We start from the raw sequence: 21429 nt of genomic DNA, 5'->3' as shown, positions 1-21429 counted from the left end.
CGGACCCCATGAAGACTCATGACATCAGGTCAAAGATGGTCAAGGAAACCTCATGCTGATTACCACGTACCGCCCTCCCTCAGCTGATGAATCAGTGCTCATCCATGTTGAACATCACTTAGAGGAAGCACTGAGGGTGGCAAGGGCGCACAATGTACTCTGGGTGGGGAACTTCAATGTCCATCACCAAGAGTGGCTCACTAGCACCACTACTGACTGAGCTGGCCAAATCCTAAATGACATAGCTGCTAGACTGGGTCTGCAGCAGGTGGTGAGGGAACCAACAAGAGGGAAAAACATACTTGACCTCATCCTCACCAACCTGCCTGTCCCAGATACATCTGTCCATGACAGTATCAGTAGGAGTGACCACCGCACAGTCCTTGTGGAGACAAAGACTCCTCCTTCACATTGAGGATACCCTCCATCGTATTGTGTGGCACTACAGCCGTGCTAAATGGAATAAATTTTGAACAGGTCTAGCAACTCCTGACTGGACACTTTTGATGCTCTGCAGGCCATCAGCAGAGGCAGAATTGTACTCAACTGTAACCTCATGGCCCAGCAAATCCCCCACTCTACCATTACCATCAAGCCAGGGGATCAACCCTGGTTCAATGAAGAGTGCAGGAGGACATGCCAGGGGCAGCACCAGGCATACATAAAAATGAGTTGTCAACCTGGTGAAGCTATAACACAAGACTACTTGCGTGCCAAACACCATAAGCAGCAAGTGATAGACAGAGCTAAGTGATTCCACAACCAATGGATCAGATCTAAGCTCTGCAGTCCTGCCAAATCCAGTCATGAATGGTGGTGGACAATTAAACAACTCACTGGAGGAGGAGGCTCCACAAATATCCCCATCCTCAATGATGGAGGAGCCCAGCACATCAGTGCAAAAGATAAAGCTGAAGCATTTGTTACAATCTTTAACCAAAAGTGCCAAGTAGATGATTCATCTCAGCCTCCTCTGGACGCCAGTCTTCAGCCAATTCGATTCACTCCAGGTGATATCAAGAAATGGCTGAAGGCATTGGATCCTGCAAAGGCTATGGGCCCTGTCAATATTCCAGCAATTGTACTGAAGACTTCTGTTCCTGAACTTGCTGCGTCCCTAGCCAAGCTGTTCCAGTACAGCTACAACACTGGCATCTACCCGGCTATGTGGAAAATTGCCCAGGTATGTCTTGTACACAAAAGTAGGACAAATCCAACTGGGCCAATTATTAGCCCATCAGTTGACTCTCCATCATCAGTAAAGTGATGTAAGGGGTCATGAGCAGTGCTATCAAGTGGCACTTGCTTGGCAATAACCTGCTCACTGACACCCACTTTGGGTTCTGCCAGGGTCACTTAGCTCCTGACTTCATTACAGCCTTGGTTCAAGCATAGACAATAGAGCTGAACTCCCAAGGTGAGGTGAGAGTGACTGCTCTTGACATCAGGGCCACATTTGACTGAGTGTGGCATCATGGAGCCCTAGAAAAACTGGAGTCAATGGAAATCAGGGGGGAAACTCTCCGCTGGTTGGAGTCATACCTAGCACAAAGGAAGATGGTTGTGGTTGTTGGAGGTCAGTCATCTCAGCTCCAGGACATCACAGCAGGAGTTCCTCAGGGTAGTGTCCGTGGCCCAACCATCTTCAGCTGCTTCATTAATGACATTCCTTCCATCATAAGATCAGAAGTGGGGATGTTCGCTGATGATTGCACAATGTTCAGCACCATTCGTGATTCCTCAGATACTGAAGCAGTCCATGTCCAAGTGCAGCAAGACCTGGACAATATCCAGGTTTGGGTTGACAATGGCAAGTAACATTTGCATCACAAAAGTGTCAGGCAATGACCATCTCCAACAAGAGAGAATCTAATCATTGCCCCTTGACATTCAATGGCATTACCATCACTGAATCACCCAATACCAATATCCTAGGGGTTACCATTGACCAGAAACAGAACTGGACCAGCCATATAAATACTGTGGCTACAAGAACAGGTCAGAGGCTAAGAATGGTGCGATGTGTAACTCACCTCCTGACTCCCCAAAGCCTGTTCACCATCTACAAGGCACAAGTCAGGAGTGTGATGGAATACTCCCCTCTTGCCTGGATGAGTGCAGCTCCCACAACACTCAAGAAGCTTGACACCATCCAGGACAAAGCAGTCCCGCTTGATTGGCACCCCATCCACAAACATTCATGCCTCCACCACCAACATACAGTAGCAGCAGTGTGTACCATTTACAAGATGCACAGCAGGAACTCACCAAAGCTCCTTAGACAATACCTTCCAAACCCACGACCACTACCATCTAGAAGGACAAGGGAACTTGGGAACACCACCACCTGGAAGTTCCCCTTCAAGTCACTCACCATCCTGACTTGGAAAAATATTGCCGTTCCTTCACTGTCACTGGGCCAAAATCCTGGAACTCCCTCCCTAACAGCACTGTGGATGTACCTACACCACATGGACTGCAAGAAGGCAGCTCACAACCACCTTCTCAGGAGCAATGAGGGATGGGCAATAAATGCTGGCCCAGCCAGCAAAGTCCACATCCCGTGAATGAATGAAAAAAAACACCCTTTTTGAACAAAGTGTAATATTCGCAATTCTCCAGTCCTCCGGCACCACCCTGTGTCTATGGAAGACTGGAAGATTATCACTAGTGCCTCTAAAATTTCCACTCTCACCTCCCTCAGTATCCTCGGTTGCATCTCAATTGGTCCTGGTGCCTTAGCTATTTTAACTAAAGATAGCCTTTATAACATCTCCAGCTCCTCAATTGTAAATTCTTCGAGTATACCAGTTATCTCCTCTCCCACCTCAGCCCGTGTAGCAGCTTCTTCCTTTGTAAAGACAGATGCAAAGTACTTGTTTAATCCCTCTGTTATTTCTCCTGCCTCCACAAGCAAGTGTCCTCCTTTATCCCTATTCGTCCCTACCTTTCTTTTATCCCCCTTTTATTATTTATATGCTTATAGAAAATCTTGGGATTCCCTTTTATGTTCACTGCCAGCCTCTTTTCATGCTCCCTCCTTGCTTTTCTGATTAGTTTTTTCATTCCACCTCTGGTACTCCTATATTCAGCCTGATTCTCCATTGTATTTTCTACCTGATATCTGTCATACACGCACTTCTTCCTTTTTATCTTCACCTCTATTTCTTTCATCAGCCAGAGTGTTCTAGGTTTATTTGCCCTACATTACCCCTTCAAGGTGACTTTGCCTGCAATACCTTCTCTTTGAAAGTGGCCCATTGTTCAGCCACTGTCTTTTCCACCAACATTTGATTCCAACTCACTCGACTCAGATGCATTCTGATCTCATTGAAGTTGACTTTCCCCCAATTAGTTATCCCTGTTTTGGATTGTTCCTTGTCCTTTTCCATGCCAACTTAAAGTTTATGATCCCATGGGTCACTGTCCCCCAAATGCTCTCCCTCTGATATTTGATCCACTTGGGCCAATTCATTCCCCAGAATCAGGTTCAACAGTGCCTGCCCTCTTGTTGGACTGGAAACATACTGCTGCAGAAAATTATCTTAAACACATTCCAAGAACTCTTGCCCCTCTTGTCCCTTTGCACTATTCCTAATCCACCCTACATTTGGATAATTGAAGTCCCCCATCACAATTACTCTATAATTCTTGCAGCTCTTTATAACTTCTTTGCAAATTTGTTTCTCTACACCCCTTCTACTAGTTGGCGGTCTATATACTACACCGGCCAATGCTGTTGCACCTTTTTCATTCCAGAGAGATTCTGCCTGTGACCCCTCTGGATCATCCTCTCTCTCCAGAACTGTAATACCATCTTTAATCAATGCTGCCACACCCCCCACCTTTGGATTACTAGTTCAAAAATGTAACCACTCTGCTGCTGTACCCAACCGGCAATGTTGCTGCCTTCTTAAGGATCTGTGAAACAAAGCTGCAGTGAAATTATCTGATTGTTGCTGCAAGTTGGAACCACGTCACAACACGGCTGGTCTCCTTAATATAATTTTATTGTCAAAGGGATTTCTCTTCACTGCTTTCTCAGGAAAAGGACTTGTTCAGACACACAGTGAAAAAGAACTTTTTAAATAACATGAAACATTGAGAAGAAAAGGTAAATAAACATGATTTGTAGTTTCACACGTTAAAATTTGTCAGAATTGTTATAATCATTGTGCAACTTTAGTGACAAGCCCACAGAAGGTTTGCTGTTTGACGGGAGTGTCACTGTTACACTAACTGTCCTGTGTCACAGAGCTGGCCTGATTCCACACCGTGCTGTACTGCAGCACAGGATTTAGGATCACATTGAAGATTAGCAACTTCCTCTTGCAGCTCTATCTGGCTTTGTAAGGACCTAATGCCACTGTCTTTGCAGCATCCAACAGATTACTAAAGACCTTCCTACAATCTCTGATTTAATTTTCAGGACAAGCCTTCACTGGCTCTGTTTTCTTCAGTATCAATTTTCCAATTCTCTTCTTCATTTTCATCGTTCCGCCTACACAATTAAGACCAGGAATCCATGCAAATCTGCCCACTCATATCACAGTAGCTCAGCTCCAGGTGATGTCACACAGCTCTTAAAGAAACTGAAAATTTAAGACAGAATTTATTAGAACAAATCTTCAATGAAGATTAAACGGTTTCTCTCTCAATGGAGACTGATGTACTCTGCCACTAAAAACATCAAGGATCAATCTTGTACAGATCTAAGTGGGATGAACAATAAAGGCTGACGTAGCCAGTGACACCCACATCCCGAAATGTATTTAAAAAAAGGTCTTTTGCTTAGGGGCAGGAGAGATAGGAATAGGAAGAGAATTACCTGGAAAAACTCAGCAGGTCTGGCAGCATCGGCGGAGAAGAATCTTCTCCGCCGATGCTGCCAGACCTGCTGAGTTTTTCCAGGTAATTCTGTTTTTGTTTTGGATTTCCAGCATCTGCAGTTTTTTTGTTTTTATCTAGGAATAGGAAGACATCATTCACCAACCAGGATATGGATCACTCCTTTATTCTTATTTGATTTTACTGAGTGGCTCACTTGACCATTAGGCAGGTAGGGGTCAACCACATTCCTGTGGGTCTGGAGTCACATGAAGACCAGAGGAGATATTTACAGATTTCCTCTCGAAGATCATTGGTGAACCAGATGGGTTTTTATTACAACCCCAGTATTAATGAGGCTAGCATTTTATTCCAGATTTATGAATTAATCTTAGATACTCCCAGCTGCTGTGCTGGCATCTCACAACTTCAGGGTATAAAGTAAAATCTCTGGATTGCTAGTCCAGTAACATTATCATTACGCTACCATCCCACAATTCAATCAATGTAATAATAGAATACCCAGGCATTAAAAGACAAAAAGATAAAAGCAAAATACTGCAGATGTTGGAGGCCGGAAATAATAACAGAAAATGCTGGAAAAACTCAGCAGGTCTGACAGCATCTGTGGAGAGAGAAAAGAGTTAACGTTTCGAGTCCGTATGACTCTTCTTCAGAGATCTGGAAAGTGATAAGGACTCGAAACGTTAACTCTATTTCTCTCTCCGCAAAAGCAGTCACACCTGCTGAGTTTTTCCAGCATTTTCTGTTTTTGGCGCGAAAGCATGGAAGGAGAAATTAGGGATAGGAATCCAAAAGCTTGGGCAAAGAAGGAGGTTTCAAGGAATATCTTAAAGGAGGAAATCAAGTTAAAGAGGTGGAGAACATGAAGGGTGGAATTCCAGATCATAGGTTCCTGGCAGCTGAAGGTGACTGGCAGCTGGAGTGATTAAAATCAGGGAAGAAACCAGAATTGGAGGAATGCAGAGATCCCAGAGGGTTGTAGGGAAATGGACAGCAGAGTTTTGGATGACCTTACGTTTATGCAGAGTAGGATATAGGATTACCTATTGTATAGGTCACACAATAAAATATCAGAAAACTGGGGCAATGGTTAGGGTAGATCTGTCACTGTATAACACTGGGGTACAGCACTGATAGGGGCAGGTCTGTCACTATACAACACTAGGGTACAGCATTGATGGGGATATGTCTATCATGGTATAACACTGGGGTGCAGCACTGGTGGGGACAGGACTGTCATTGTATAACAGTGGGGTACAGCACTGGTGGGGACAGGACTGTCACTGTATAACACTGGTGTACAACACAGATGGGGACCGGTCTGTCACTGTATAAAATTGGGGAACAGTGCTGGTGGGGAAAGGTCTGTCATTGTATAACACTGGGATACAGTACAGGTGGAGACAGGCCTGTCACTGTATAACACTGGGTAGAGTACAGGTGGGGGCAGGACTGTCATTGTATAACACTGGGGTACAACACTGGTGGGGACAGGACTGTCATTGTATAACAGTGGGGTACAGCACTGGTGGGGACAGGACTGTCACTGTATAACACTGGGGCACAGTATTGGTGTATGCAGGTCTGTCACAGTATAATGCTGGGGTACAGTTCTGGTGGGGACATGTCTAGCACTGTATAACACTGGACTACAGTACTGGTTGGAATAGGTCTGTCACTGTGTAACACTGGGGTACAATACTGGTGAGGACAGGCCTGTCACTGTATAATGCTGGGGTACAGTATTGGTGAGGACAGGTTGGTCCCTGTATAACACTGGGGTACAGCACTGATGGTGACAGGTCTGTCACTGTATAACAGTGGGGTACAACACTGGTGGAGACAGGCCTGTCACTGTATAACAGTGGGGTACAGCACTGGTGGAGACAGGCCTGTCACTGTAGAACACTGGGGTACAGCACTGGTGGGGACAGGTCTGTCACTGCATAACACTGGGCTACAACACTGGTGGAGACAGGTCCGTCACTGCATAACTCTGGGGTACAGTCCTGATGGGGATAGGTCTGTCATTCTATAACATGGGGGTTCAGTACTGGTGGGGACAGGTCTGTCACTGTATAACACTGGTGTACAATACTGGTGGGGACAGGTCTGTCACTGAATAACACGGGTATAGTACTGGTGAGAACAGGTTGGTTACTGTATGGCACTGGGGTATAGTGCTGGTGGGGACAGGTTTGTCATTGTATATCATTAGGGTACAGTACTGAAGGGGACAAGTCTGTCACAGTATAACACTGGGATACAGCACTGGTGGTGGCCGATTTGTCAATGTTTAATACTGGGGAACAGTACTGGTGGGGACTGATTGGTCACTGTATGACACTGGGGTATAGTGCTGATGAGGACAGTTCAGTCAATTTATAACACTGGGATAAAACACTGGTGGGGACAGGTCTGCCGGTACATAACACCAGGGTACAGCATTGGAGGGTGCAGGTCCGTCACTGTATATCACTGGGGTACAGTGCTGGTGGGGGCAGGCCTGTCACTGTAGGGCACTGGGCACAGGCTAGTGTGGACTGGTCGGCCACTGTATTACACTGGGGCACAGTGTTGATTGGGACAGGTCTGTCACTCTATAACACTGGGGTTCAGCACTGGTAGGGACAGGATTGTCACTGTGCAACACTGGGGTACAGTGCTAGTGGGGACAGTTCTGTCACTGTGTAACACTGGGATATAGTGCTGGTGGGGACAGTCTGTCACAGTTTAACGCTGGGATACAGGACTGGTGGGGACAGGTCTGTCACTGTATAACACTGGGGTACAGGTACTGGTGAGGACATGTCTGTCACTGTATAACACTGGGTTATAGTACTGGTGAGGACAGGTTGGTCACTGTATGGCACTGGGGTATAGTGCTGGTGGGGTCAGGTCTGTCACAGCATAACACTGGGGTACAGGACTGGTGGTGGCCAATTTGTCAATGTATAACACTGGGGATCAGTGCTGATGGGGACAGGTCTGTCACAGTATAACACTGGGGTACAGGATTGATGGGGATGGGTCTGTCACAGTGTAACACTGGGCTACAGAACTGGTGGGGATGGATCTTTCACAGTATAACACTGGGTATATTACTCATGGGGACTAGTTGGTCATTGTATGGCACTGGGGTACAGCATTGATGGGTGCAGGTCTGTCACTAGAGTACAGTGCTGGTGGAGACAGATTGATCACAGTATATCACTGGAGTACAGGACTGGCAGGGACAGGTCTGTCACTGCATAATACTGGGGTACAGGACTGATGGGGACGGGTCTGTCACTGTATAACACTGGGGTAAGGTACTGGTTGGGGCAGGTCTGTCACTGTATAACACTGGGGTACAGTACTGGTGGGGACGGGTCTGTATAAAAAGGATACAACACGATGGACACTGGTCTGTTACTGCTTTGGGGGAATTTGATTTGGTGGGTAAAGAGTTAAGAAATGTTTTTGAGTAATTGCAGTGCATTAAACCAGTAGATTTGGCCCTCCTTTTGATACTGAGGCAGTAAGCAGGCTGTTATACTCTTTACAGTTGTACCTGTCTATTTTCAGATGTATTGATAATTGAGAGTGAGCTGTGACCTGTTTTAATTTGGTTGTCATGGAGATGGTCGTTGCTCAATCTGCATCTCTGGCAGGGGGGGTGGAGTGTGAACAATTGTGTTAACACAATCTGTTACACATTTCTACATCGATGGTCTGATGGACAGTAGCTACAGAAACATTTTAAATTGTCTTGTTTTCTGTTTGTTTCTCTTATACAGGTTATAATTGGTCTGTGCGGGTGGGTAATGGGGGAGAAGTGTTCCCTGTGGGGGTGGGGAATGGGAGGTAGGGGTCCCTATGGGGAGGGGAATGGAAGGGAGGGGTCCCTGTGGGGGTGGGCAATGGGAGGGAGGTGTCCCTGTGGGGTGGGGAATGGGAGGTAGGGGTCCCTATGGGGAGGGGAATGGGAGGGAGGGGTCCCTGTGGGGGTGGGTAATGGGAGGGAGGGGTCCCTGTGGGGGTGGGTAATGGGAGGGAGGGGTCCCTATGGGGAGGGGAATGGAAGGGAGGGATCCCTGTGAGGGTGGGGAATGGGAGGGAGGGGTCTCTCTGGGGGTGGGGAATGGGAGGGAGGGGTCCCTATGGGGAGGGGAATGGAAGGGAGGGGTCCCTGTGGGGGTGGGCAATGGGAGGGAGGGGTCCCTGTGGGGGTGGGTAATGGGAGGGAGGGGTCATTGTGGGGGTGGGTAATGGGAGGGAGGGGTCCCTGTGGGGGTGGGGAATGGGAGGGAGGGGTCCCTGTGGGGGTGGGTAATGGGAGGGAGGGCTCCCTGTGGGGAGGGGAATGGAAGGGAGGGGTCCCTGTGGGGTGGGGAATGGGAGGGAGGGGTCCCTGTGGGGGTGGGTAATGGGAGGGAGGGGTCCCTGTGGGGGTGGGTAATGGGAGGGAGGGGTCCCTATGGGGAGGGGAATGGAAGGGAGGGGTCCCTGTGAGGGTGGGGAATGGGAGGGAGGGGTCTCTCTGGGGGTGGGGAATGGGAGGGAGGGGTCCCTATGGGGAGGGGAATGGAAGGGAGGGGTCCCTGTGGGGGTGGGCAATGGGAGGGAGGGGTCCCTGTGGGGGTGGGGAATGGGAGGGAGGGGTCCCTATGGGGAGGGGAATGGAAGGGAGGGGTCCCTGTGAGGGTGGGGAATGGGAGGGAGGGGTCTCTCTGGGGGTGGGGAATGGGAGGGAGGGGTCCCTATGGGGAGGGGAATGGAAGGGAGGGGTCCCTGTGGGGGTGGGCAATGGGAGGGAGGGGTCCCTGTGGGGGTGGGCAATGGGAGGGAGGGGTCCCTGTGGGGGTGGGGAATGGGAGGGAGGGGTCCCTATGGGGAGGGGAATGGAAGGGAGGGGTCCCTGTGAGGGTGGGGAATGGGAGGGAGGGGTCTCTCTGGGGGTGGGGAATGGGAGGGAGGGGTCCCTGTGGAGGTGGGGAATGGGCGGGAGGGGATCCTGTGGGGATGGAAAATGAGAGGGAGGGGTCCCTGTGGGGCTGGGTAATGGGAGAGATGGTCCCATTTGGGGTGGGGAATGGGAGGGAGGGGTCCCTTTGGGGGTGGGTAATGGGATGGGGGGGTCGTTGTGGGGGTGGGGAATGGGAGGGAGGGGTCATTGTGGGGATGGGTAATGGGAGGGAAGGGTCCCTGTGGGGGTGGGAAATGGGAGGGAGGGGTCATTGTTAGGGTGGGGAATGGAAGGTGGGGGTCCCTGTGGGGGTGGGGAATGGAAGGTGGGGGTCCCTGTGGGGGTGGGGAATGGGAGGGAGGGGTCCCTGTGGGGGTGGGTAATGGGAGGGAGGGCTCCCTGTGGGGTGGGTAATGGGAGGGAGGGCTCCCTGTGGGGTGGGGAATGGGAGGGAGGGGTCCCTGTGGGGTGGGGAATGGGAGGGATTTGAAAAAGATGAAACGACAATCCCACCTGATGATGTCATCAGTTTCATTAACATATTTAGAGAGACTGTACCCATCCTGCGGGTGTACCTCGCAGCTTAAGAGTAAACAAAACAGCAGAATTCACGTGTGTAAATCACTGTGGACATTTGAACTGCCTGCTCACCTGGATTGCCCTGGATTACCCCAGATTGGGTTGATATTAGCCCTAAAGTGTCAGCAGGCAATTTGACCGTGGGTGGCATCACAAGTGCAATGAATCATATTGTTTGGGAACATATGTATTTGGAGCCTTTTATTTGTGAGAAAATTGTTGCATCATCGTAGTCAAGGTAACTGGATGCAGAGCAACCTTCCATTGTCATAGTAACAGGCAGAGAATGGTGATTGGGTGAAATTGCTATGACAATACGTTGCAGTATGTCAGTAACATCAGCAGGTGGCGGCAGTGCCTGTGGTTCCAGATGTGCTGTTTATATTTCCCAGCCTGTTGTTGAGACACGGGAATATTTGTGAACATTTGGTGATGTGAGCCTGTGTGAAGAAACTTGCCCTGGTTATTACCCAGCAAGTGGCAGGTAATTTGTTCTGTGTTTCTGTCCGCAGTCTGGCCTCGTTATGTTTATGATGTTTATCGTCTGTTTCTGAGGAAGAATTTCTTTGTGTAAAATCAAAGGGCTGTTTTTGGGTTGAGAAGACTGATGATTAGAACTCACTTTCATGTGGCTTGAAATTCACTGTTACACAAACAAAAACCCAGGCAGAAATTGTGAGCAACACCAACTGAGAAGGTGCAGAAAGGCAGACACTGTGAACAGGGCAGAGACAGGGAAATCTCAACTGGAAAAAGCGGAAGTTATTTGACATGGAGCATTATTAGAACATGGGCCGTTCCTGCCAGGGACAATCACATCATTAAAGGGGAATTGGTTAAATGTTTATAAAGGAAAAAGATGAAGAAAACTGTGAAAGGAATAGGTAAATGTGATTGAAGTCTAGAGCCCCACAATTAATCCCAGCACAGGAACAATGAACCAAATATCTTCCTTCTGTGCTATAAGATTCTATGATATTATAACCAAGGAGAAAGACAGACTGATTTATTTGGAATTAGAAGCCTCTTTTCTAGTACCTGACTGCACCGTGTCCCTAGCTAAGATTGCAATCCCAGCACCTTTATTTTCTGATCACCAACCGCCACAGAAAAAGCCGACAGTGAAGAATGTGGTGATTTGGGGAAACTACAAACTGTCATATTGAGAAAAAGTAAACAAAAACTGGAGTATATTTTATAAAATTGGAATAGTTCATGAACACTCTCAGGGATCTACCACTTCAGGTACAGCACACTCCAGTTATCATTCCTTCTATCAGTGAGCAGAGCGGCCGCCTGGCTGGGAATGACTGAATTAACCATTTCAGGGAATGGCAGATTGACCATTTTTGGGAAGGGCCAGATTGACCTTTGGTGGGAATACCTGACTGACCATTTTTGGGATCTGCTGGATTAATCATTGGTGGGAATATTGGATAGACCATTTTTGGGATTCGCTGGATTGACCATTGGGAATGCTGGACAATAATTGCTGAGAATGGCCATCTTGACCATTGTTAGGAATGCCGAATTGACCATTTTTGGGAATGGCCGGATTGACCATTGTTGGGAATATCAGAATGACCATTATTGGGAATACCAGATTGACCATTTTTGGGAATACCGGAATGACTATTGTTGGGAATGCAAGATAATTTTTGGGAATGGCCAGTTTGACCATTTTTGGCAATGGCTGGATTGAATGTTTTTGAGAATGGCTGGACTGACATTTTTTGTGATTGGCTGGGATTGACCGTTGCTGAGAATGGCCGGATTGACCATTGTTGGCAATGGCCGGATTGATCATTTTTGGGAATAGACGGATTGGCCAGTTAGGAATGGCGAATTGAGCATTGTTGGGAATGAATGGATTTACCATTGCTGGAATGGTCGGATTGACCATTTTGAGAATACCGAATTGACCATTGTGGAGAATACCGGATTGACCATTGCTGGGAGTGGATGGATTGACCATTTCTGCGGATGGCTGGATTGACCATTGTTGGGAATGGCCGGATTGGCTGTTTTTGGGAATGGCCGGATTGACCATTTCTGGGAATATCAGATTGCCCATTGCTAGGAATGCTGGGATTGTTCCTGACAGAACATTAATATTTGGAGCTTTCCTCTCTTAATTTCAAAGTTTAATATTCTCCTTTTGTCGAAAGCTGTCGCTGCCTCACTCTCTCCTTGAATTTCCTGTCCTCTCTTTTACAGGTTGTTAATGGAGAGCTGGTCGAATGACAGCCGGGACTGTGGTGATCACAGGTGGAATATTGGCTACAGTTATTCTGCTCTGTATAATCATCGTGTTGTGTTATTGCCGCCTGCAGGTCAGTGTTAGGATAACCTGCAGGCCTAAAGTAAAGCCATCTTAAACAAATAAACCCGATGTTTTATAGTCCATTCCCATTCCCCAAAGAACAGCCATGGAATGGTAGCTGGGGGTAAAACCACATGTTTTCTTGTTGTGATGAAATATACAAAACGTATAAAGTTTAAGGTAAGTGTATCTTAGAAATATTTAGCGCTTGATTTTAACTCCATGGCAACCGCCTTTGGGAGAAGGAAGTATCTCTGGGAACATTGGTGAGCCAGTCTGTGAGAGGCAAGCTGAGGTGACGAGAAGTTATTGAGGTGGGGGGTGGGGTGATCAAAAGCTTGGGAAAGAGGTAGGTTTGAAGGAAGATACCAAAGGAGGGGAGAGAGGAAGAGAAGTTTGGGGAAGGTAAGTTTCCATCAGACTGGAAAGTAGCAAGTATAACCCCTCTATTCAAGAAGGGAGGGAGGCTGAAAACAGGAAACTGTAGGCCAGTTAGCTTGATGTCTATTATAGGGAAGGTGTTAGAATCAATCTTTAATGAGGTTATAGCTGGGCACTTAGAAAAACTCAAGGTAATCGGAAACAGTCAGCATGGTTTTGTGAAAGGGAAATCTTGTTTAACCAATTTATTGGAGTTCTTTGAAGGAGTAACATGCGCAATGGATAAAGGGGAACCTGTAGACTTCCAGAAGGCATTTGATAAGTTGCCACATCAAAGGTTATTGCGGAAAATAAAAGTACATGGTGTACGGATTGACATATTAGCACAGATAGAAGATTAGCTGGCTGGTAGAAAGCAGAGAGTATGCATAAATGGGTCTTTTTCGGATTGGCAGGATATGACAAGTGGAGTCCCACAGGGGTCTGTACTGGGGCCTCAACTTTTTACAATTTACATCAACGACTTAGATGAAGTGAGTAAAGACAAAAGTTTTAGTCTCCTTATCTAAGGAAGGATGTAAATGCATTGGAGGTGGTTCAGAGGAGGTTTACTAGATTGATACCTGGAATGAGTGAGTTGTCTTATGAGGAAAGGTTGGACAGACTGGGCTTGTTTCCACTGGAGTTTAGAAGAGCGAGGGGTGATTCGATTGAAGTATACAAGATCCTGAACGGCTTTGAAAAGGTGGACATCGAAAGGATGTTTCCTCTTGTGTCCAGAATTAGGGGCCACTGTTTTAAAATTAGGGGTTGCCCTTTTCGGACGGAGATGAGGAGAAACTTGTTCTCTCAGGGTTGTGCGACTTTGGAATTCTCTTTTTTTATTCATTCACGGAATGTAGACTTCGCTGGCTGGGCCATCATTTATTGCCCATGCCTAGTTGCCCTTGAGAAGGTAGTGGTGAGCTGCCTTCTTGAACCACTGCAGTGCATGTGGTGTAGGTACACCCACAGTTCTGTTATGGAGGGAGTTCAGGGATTTTGACCCAGCGACAGTGAAGGAACGGCAATATATTTCCAAGTCAGGATGGTGTTACTTGGAGGGGAACCTCCAGGCGGTGGTATTCCCATCTATCTGCTGCCCTTGTCCTTCTAGACTGTAGTGGTAATGGGTTTGGAAGGTGCTGTTGAAGGAGCCTTGGTGAATTCCTGCAGTGCATCTTATAGATAGTACACACTGTTGCTACTGTGCATTGGTGGTGGAGAGAGTGAATATTTGTGGATGTGGCACCAATCAAGCGGGCTGCTTTGTCCTTCTTCAGCGTTGTGGGAGCTGCACTCATCCAGGCATGTGGGGAGTATTCCATCACATTCCTGACTTGTGCCTTGTAGATGGTGGACAGACTTTGGGGAGTCAGGAGGTGAGTTATTTGCCACACAGTACCTAGCCTCTGACCTGCTCTGGTAGCCACAGTATTTTTATGGCTAGTCCAGTTCTGTTTCTGGTCAATGGTAACCCCCAGGATTTTGATAGTGGGGGATTCAGTGATGGTAATGCCATTGAACATCAAGGGGCGATGGATGGATTCTGTCTTGTTGGAGATGGTCATTGCCTGACACTTGTGTGGCACAAATGTTACTTGCCACTTGTCAACCCAAACTTGGATATTGTCCAGGCCTTGCTGCATTTGGACGTGGACAGCTTCAGTATCTGAGGAGTCATGAATGGTGCTGAACATTGTGCAATCATCAGCGAACATCCCCACTTCTGATCTTATGATGGAAGGAAGGTCATTGATGAAGCAGCTGAAGATGGTTCGGCCCAGGACACTACCCTGAGGAACTCCTGCAGTGATGTCCTGGAGATGGCTGAGATGACTGACCTCCAACAAACAGAACTATCTTCCTTTGTGCTAGGTATAACTCCAACCAGCGGAGAGTTTCCCCCATGATTCCCATTGACACCAGTTTTGCTAGGGCTCCTTGATGCCACACTCTGTCAAATGTGGCCTTAATGTCAAGGGCAGTTACTCTCACCTCACCTCCGGAGTTCAGTTCTTTTGTCCATGTTTGAACCAAGGCTGTAATGAGATCAGGAGCTGAACAGCCCTGGCAGAACCCAAACTGGGCATCAGTGAGCAGGTTATTGCTAAGCAAGTGCCGCTTGATAGCACTGTTGATGGCCCCTTCTATTACTTTACTGATGATGGAGAGTAGACTGATGGGGCAGTAATTGACCTGGTTGGATTTGTCCTCCTCTTTGTGTACAGGACATACCTGGGCAATTTTTCACATAGGTGGGTAGATGCCAGTTTTGTAGCTGTACCGGAACAGCTTGGTTGGGGGCGCAGCAAGTTCTGGAGCACAAGTCTTCAGTAGTATTGCCAGAACGTTGTCAGGGCCCATAGCCTTTGCAGTATCCAGTGCTTTCAGCTGTTTCTTGATATCATGTGGACTGAATCGAATTGGCTGAAGACTGGCATCTGTGAGACTGGGGACCTCTGGAGGAGGCCAAGATGGATCATCCACTTGGCACTTCTGGCTGAAGATTGTTGCGAATACTTCGGCCTTATCTTTTGCACTGATGTGCTGGGTTCCCCCATCATTGAGGATGGGGATACTTGTGGAGCCTCCTCTACCAGCGAGTTGTTTAATTGTCCACCACCATTCACGACTGGATGTGGCAGGACGGCAGAGCTTAGATCTGATTCACAGGTTGTGGGATCGCTTAGCTCTATCATATGCTCCTTATGCTGTTAGGCACACAAATAGCCCTGTGTTATAGCTTCACCTGGTTGAGACCTCATTTTTAGGTATGCCTGGTGCTGCTCATGGCATGCCCTCCTGCATTCTTCATTGTACCAGGGTTGATCTCCTGGCTTGGTGGTAATGATAAAGTGGGGATATGCCGGGCCATGACATTACAGATTGTGGTTGAGTACAATTCTGCTGCTAACGGCCCACAGCGCCTCGTGGATACCCAGTCTGTCCGAAATCTATCCCATTTAGCACGGTGGTAGTGCCACACAACATGATGGAGGGTATCCTCAAAATGAAGGCGGGACTTTGTCTCCACTGTGACTGTGTTGTGGTCACTCCTACCGATAATGTCATGGACAGACGCATCTGTGGCAGGCAGGCTGGTGAGGATGAGGTTAAGTATGTTGTTCACTCTTGTTGGTTCCCTCACCACCTGCCACGGATCCAGTCTAGCAGCTATGTCATTTAGGACTCGGCCAGCTCAGTCAGTAGTGGTGCAACTGAGCCACTCTTGGTGATGGACATTGAAGTCCCCACCCAGAGTACATTCTGCGACCTTGCCACCCTCAGTCCTTCTCCAAGTGATGTTCAACATGGAAGAGCACTAATTCATCAGCTGAGGGAGAGCAGTATGTGGTAATCAGCAGGAGGTTTCCTTGTCCATGTTTGACCTGATGCCATGAGACTTCATGGGGTCCAGAGCTGTTGTTGAGATTCCCAGGGCAACTCCTTCCTGACTGTATACCACTGTGCCACCACCTCTGCTGGGTCTGTCCTGCTAGAGGGACAGGACATACCCAGGGATGGTGATGGTGGAGCCTGGGACATTATCAGTAAGGTATGATTCCGTGAGGATGACTATGTCAGGCTGTTGCTTGACTAGTCTGTGAGACAGCTCTCCCAATTTTGGCAGCAGCCCCCAAATGTTAGTAGGAAGGACTTTGCAGTGTCGACAGGGCTGAGTTTGCTGTTGTCATTTTTGATGCCTAGGTCGATGCCGGGTGGTCTGTCTGGTTTCATTCCTATTTTGTGTCTTTGGAGTGGTTTGATACAACTGAGTGGCTTGCTCGGCCATTTCAGAGGGAATTTAAGAGTCATCCACATTACTGTGGGTCTAGAGTCATGTATAGGCCAGGCTAAGTAAGGATGACAGATTTTCTTCCCTATAGGACATTAGTGAACCAGATGGGTTTTTATAACAATCAACAATGGTATCATGGTCATCATTAGACTTTTAATTCCAGGTTTTTATTGAATTTAAATTCCACCATCTGCCGTGGTGGTGTTTGAGTCTGAGTCTCCAGGGCATTACACTGGGTCTCTGGATCACTGGTCCAGCGACAATACAACTACACCATCACCTCCCCACAAAAAATGTTGCAGCAATAGGTGTGAATCAGGAGGTGGAATGGAGAAGGGAACTTGGTGAAATTGAAATCACTGGGGAAGTGGTACTGAGCAAACTGATGGAGCTGCAGGCTGGCAACTCTCCGGGTCCTGATGGACTTCATCCTAGGGTCTTAAAAGAGGTGGTGAGTGAGGTAGTCGATGCCTTAATGTTAATTTTGCAAAATTCCCTAGATCCTAGAAAGGTTCCATCAGATTGAAAAGTAACAAATATAACCCCTTTATTCAAGAAGGGAGGGAGGCAGAAAACAGGAAACTGTAGGCCAGTAAGCTTGTCTGTCGTGGGGAAGATGTTAGATCATTAAGGAGGCTACAGCTGGGCATTTAAGAAACTCAAGGTAATTGGGAAGAGTCAGTATTGTTTTGTGAAAGGGAAATCATGTTTAACCAATTTATTTGAGCTCTTCAAAGGAGTCACATGTGCTGTGGATAAAAGGGAGTCTATAGACGTTTGTATATTCGTATTGGAATAGTCAAATCTGGAGGTAACAAAGGTATGGATGTGAGCTTCAGCAGCATGTGAACTGAGGCAGAGTATAGTTAGGACAATGTTACAGTGCTGTAAGTAGGCGGTCTTGGTTTTGGAGCAGATTTAGAATGCTCATCACAGTTTTACGATCCCTGTATAGAAACCGGAAACCAAAATAACCAAATTTACTGAACGATCTCCAAACGACAAAAGCACCAACAAAATTCCATTTTTCACTTTAACATGAATCAGAACAAACACAAATTACACATGAATTAACAGGCAGGTGATATTTCAAATCAAACTATAAATTTTATTTTAAAAAATTGATACAACAAAGATACATCTTATCTGCATCATTCCCCACACAAATGTGGCACAACATAGCTACACAGTTCTACAATATGTTGTTTTTTATTCACAGTATTGAAGGTAGGTCAGGAGTTCTACCTGACAGCTTTCACCTTAAAGTTTCATGGCTACAATTATCATCAGTGAGGCACACTTCTCCTGTCTCCCTTGGGTCACAACAGTTCTGATGGTGTAGCTTTCCAACATTCCTTTTCAACCGACCAACCAATAACACCGCGGTTCACAGTTTGGCTACTTCTGGGAAAACATCCGGCTCTGAGGTCCTAATCCACCACAAACACTGTTCCCCATTGACTCCATCCCTCTCATGACAACCGTCTGAAGCACCTCTGAGCTACTCACACAGCTTTCCAGGTTTTATGTCTTTTTAGCCAACTCACACAGTACTTGTCTTTTCTGCTAAACAGAAAAACTGACCTCCTCCTGAGAGATTTGCTCTTTGTGTGCATCTGAGCACTGATCACCTTCAACCTCCAACTCCTCTGCTTGTAGCTCTTCTTTGTGTCTGCAGCTTTCCTTTACGTCTTGTCACAAAGCTTTAGGTTTGCACTTCCTTCCTGTTGTTACTGCTTCCAGATCAAGGGCTGCCAGGTTACATGGACTAGTATTTCTTATTAAGCAAGAAAATTACAATTTATCCTTTTACATTGATGCAAACTTGTAAAAGTCCTTTCCAAACATTCTTAAAAACAATTAGATTTCACAGACAAATGTTCCTTACTTTACTCGTTCCGGGTCAAAGGTCACCACAATAGCCAAATATGATACCAAGGTTGTGAACAGTCAGGTTCAGCTTCAGACGGTTGTCATGAGAGGGATGGAGTCAATGGGGAACAGTGTTTGTGGTGGATTAGGAAATTGTCAGCAGAGTTTTGGTTTAGCTCAAGTTTCTGGGGGATGCTGTGTACATAGGTGGCTGCCCAGGAGAGCATGATATATCTAAGCCTGGAGCTAACAAAAGCATGGATGAGTGTTTCATCAGTAGATGCACTGAGGTGGGGCAGAGATGGGGCAGACAGTGGCTGGGGAGGGGACACTGTTGGTACCAGGGAAAGGAGTTTGTGGCAGGGACTGGAGACAGTAGCTACTGGACCCCCAATATTTAGGTGCAGGAAATTTCTGCCCATCCAATAACGAATGTTGGACAAGCAGTCTGACAAACTAGAGACAGTGGAAGCATCGAGAGTCCTTGGTGAGGTGGAGCTGGAGTCCTAATTCCATTCCTTTGCATAATTTTGTTAATGCTGTTTGTAAATTATACATCTTGAGTGCAGCCCTGGTATGCTTGCCCCTGATATTTTTTCCTCTTCTGCCTATGGAAAAATACATAGCATTGGGCAGAAGTAACTAGTAGGTGGCAACTTGATGTGACTGAATGGAGCAGACTCACTGGGCCAGATAGCCTTTTTCTATCTGTCTGCTATAAGTTTGTAACTACACAGAATATTAGAATTCAAAGCACTGTCCAGCACCTGATGCATTAACTTCTGTTGAGCTATGTGCTGTGTGCTATGTTTCTGTCTGTGGGAGCTTGATGTGCAGAAATTGACTGCTGCATTATTACAGTACTTGATTAGTGATGAGTTGTTCTGGGATCCTTAGGTGGTGTAATTGCAAGTCTTACTTTTTCTTTACAGTATTATTGCTGCAAGAGGGAGGAATGGGATGGTGATGAGGAGGAACCAGATTTTGCAGTGCACTCACGTCTGCCGGCTGCTTACTACAATCACAGCGCTGGAAATGGACTTAACTTCAGTTCTATAGCCTACCCCCAGGATCACTCTCATCCTGGAGCTCTCTGTTCCCACTGCAAGCCACACTTCCATTGCCATCAGATTGCAGAGATTGGGAATGGAGGTGAGAGTGTGAGCTATAACACTGTGAGTGAAGAGGAGTTGGAAATGCTAACAATTCCCAAGGACCTGCCCATGAGCAGGGCCAAGCTGACAAGAGATGCTTTCAGCAGAAGTCGAAGTATCAGCACTGATGTATGAAGATGTTTGTTACTCAAGGGTTTATACAACAGCAGTTGTATAAACAAGGCCACTAGTTTATGTCTTTCATGGGAAATGAATGGAATCATTGAATGTGATTCCTGAAACACCAATAAAATTCTTGCAATCCCAAATGATAGAAACAGAATCGGTTCAATCACTGTAAAACCAATGGCCTGAATATAAAGAACAAAGTATAATTTATACAAAAGTTTTATTAATGCATTATGTGTTAATTTAATCTTTGAATGGATAAGATCTATTTGATTTCATCTCTTTGGTTTACTCCTCTCCTGTTTTTATGTTCTTATTAAGTGGCCTGATAAATTGTGAAGTGAATTTTTAATAAGGATGACAGTGGTTCATGTTAATGTTTCTTTTCTATGTATGATCTGATGGTGTGACAGAAGTTAATGGGTGGTTAAAGATGTACTCAAGAGCGCTGATTGACTCTACATTGTTTAGGATCTGGTTTTTAGAGACTTTACTTGGATTGGTTATTATTGTTCAAGTCATATGAATAAACCAGAGAACCTTGTGAATGAAAAACAATTACAGTTCAGCACTCTATCATCTTCATCAGACTTGGATTCACATGAATATTTTTGTTTTCTTATTTTGGGATTTTAATGACATTTAGAGAATTCCTGGAGGAAACTGGGAAAGAGGCAGAAAGGGCAGGCAGGATAGCCAGAAATAGAAATTGTTCACTAAGTTGTTCAAATATAAATTTATTTTTACTTATTTAGCCTTAAATCTGAAATTGCCCATTCAGAATTCTTCTAAACAAGTACAAGCAGCTCATAGACTTCTCTGTCACTAGGATTGAGACCATCCTATCAGTTGTCTTTGCCATGCCACTTTACTCCTCCGCCTCACCATCATACTTTCCCTTAAAATTCACTCACTGTTCTTGAACTGAACTCATACCTTTATCTAGTTTCTCTCATATCTCCCCTCATGCCCTCTCTGAGCTCATCCTGTCCGTGACGCTCAGTTCCTGCTCAGTCAACCCTTTTCCAACAAAACTACTCTCTACCCAACTTCCCTCCTGATCCCCATCTTCACTGATATTGTTCATTGCTCTCTCTCCTCACAGATAATATCCCTCTTCCTTTCAGGTCTGCCTTCATATCACGCCAGCCCTAAAAAAAACATTTTGACTTATTTGATTTTTGCAAACAAGGCCCCATCTCCAACATCCCTTTCCTCTCTAAAATCCTCAAACATGTTGTCACCTCCCAAATTCTTATCTGTCTTTTGCTTAACTTCTTGTTGAACCCATTGAATCAGGTTTCTGCCCTGGCCACAGTATTTAAATGGCCATTACTAAAATCACAAATCA

General features: G+C 46.4%; 1 protein-coding gene across 3 annotated transcripts in view; it reads left to right on the top strand.

The window, feature by feature from the left end:
- Nucleotides 1-20240, top strand: part of LOC121281371 (protein FAM163B-like) — a 31144-nt gene extending 10904 nt beyond the window's left edge. The window contains exons 2-3 of one of the 3 annotated variants that reach the window (XM_041194308.1): nt 12596-12711; nt 19728-20240. In XM_041194308.1, coding sequence (XP_041050242.1) covers nt 12619-12711; nt 19728-20084 — 450 coding nt within the window. In that variant the 5' untranslated portion in view covers nt 12596-12618 and the 3' untranslated portion in view covers nt 20085-20240. Of the gene's footprint in view, nt 1-12595; nt 12712-12746; nt 12882-19727 lie in introns of those variants that run through there. The other 2 variants (XM_041194310.1, XM_041194311.1) reach the window with 2 other exon arrangements.
- The last annotated feature ends 1189 nt before the right edge of the window (nt 20241-21429 follow it).

Source organism: Carcharodon carcharias, chromosome 8 (assembly GCF_017639515.1).
Source record: "Carcharodon carcharias isolate sCarCar2 chromosome 8, sCarCar2.pri, whole genome shotgun sequence".
Classification (NCBI taxonomy): domain Eukaryota; kingdom Metazoa; phylum Chordata; class Chondrichthyes; order Lamniformes; family Lamnidae; genus Carcharodon; species Carcharodon carcharias.
This window is presented reverse-complemented; position numbering and strand designations above follow the sequence as displayed.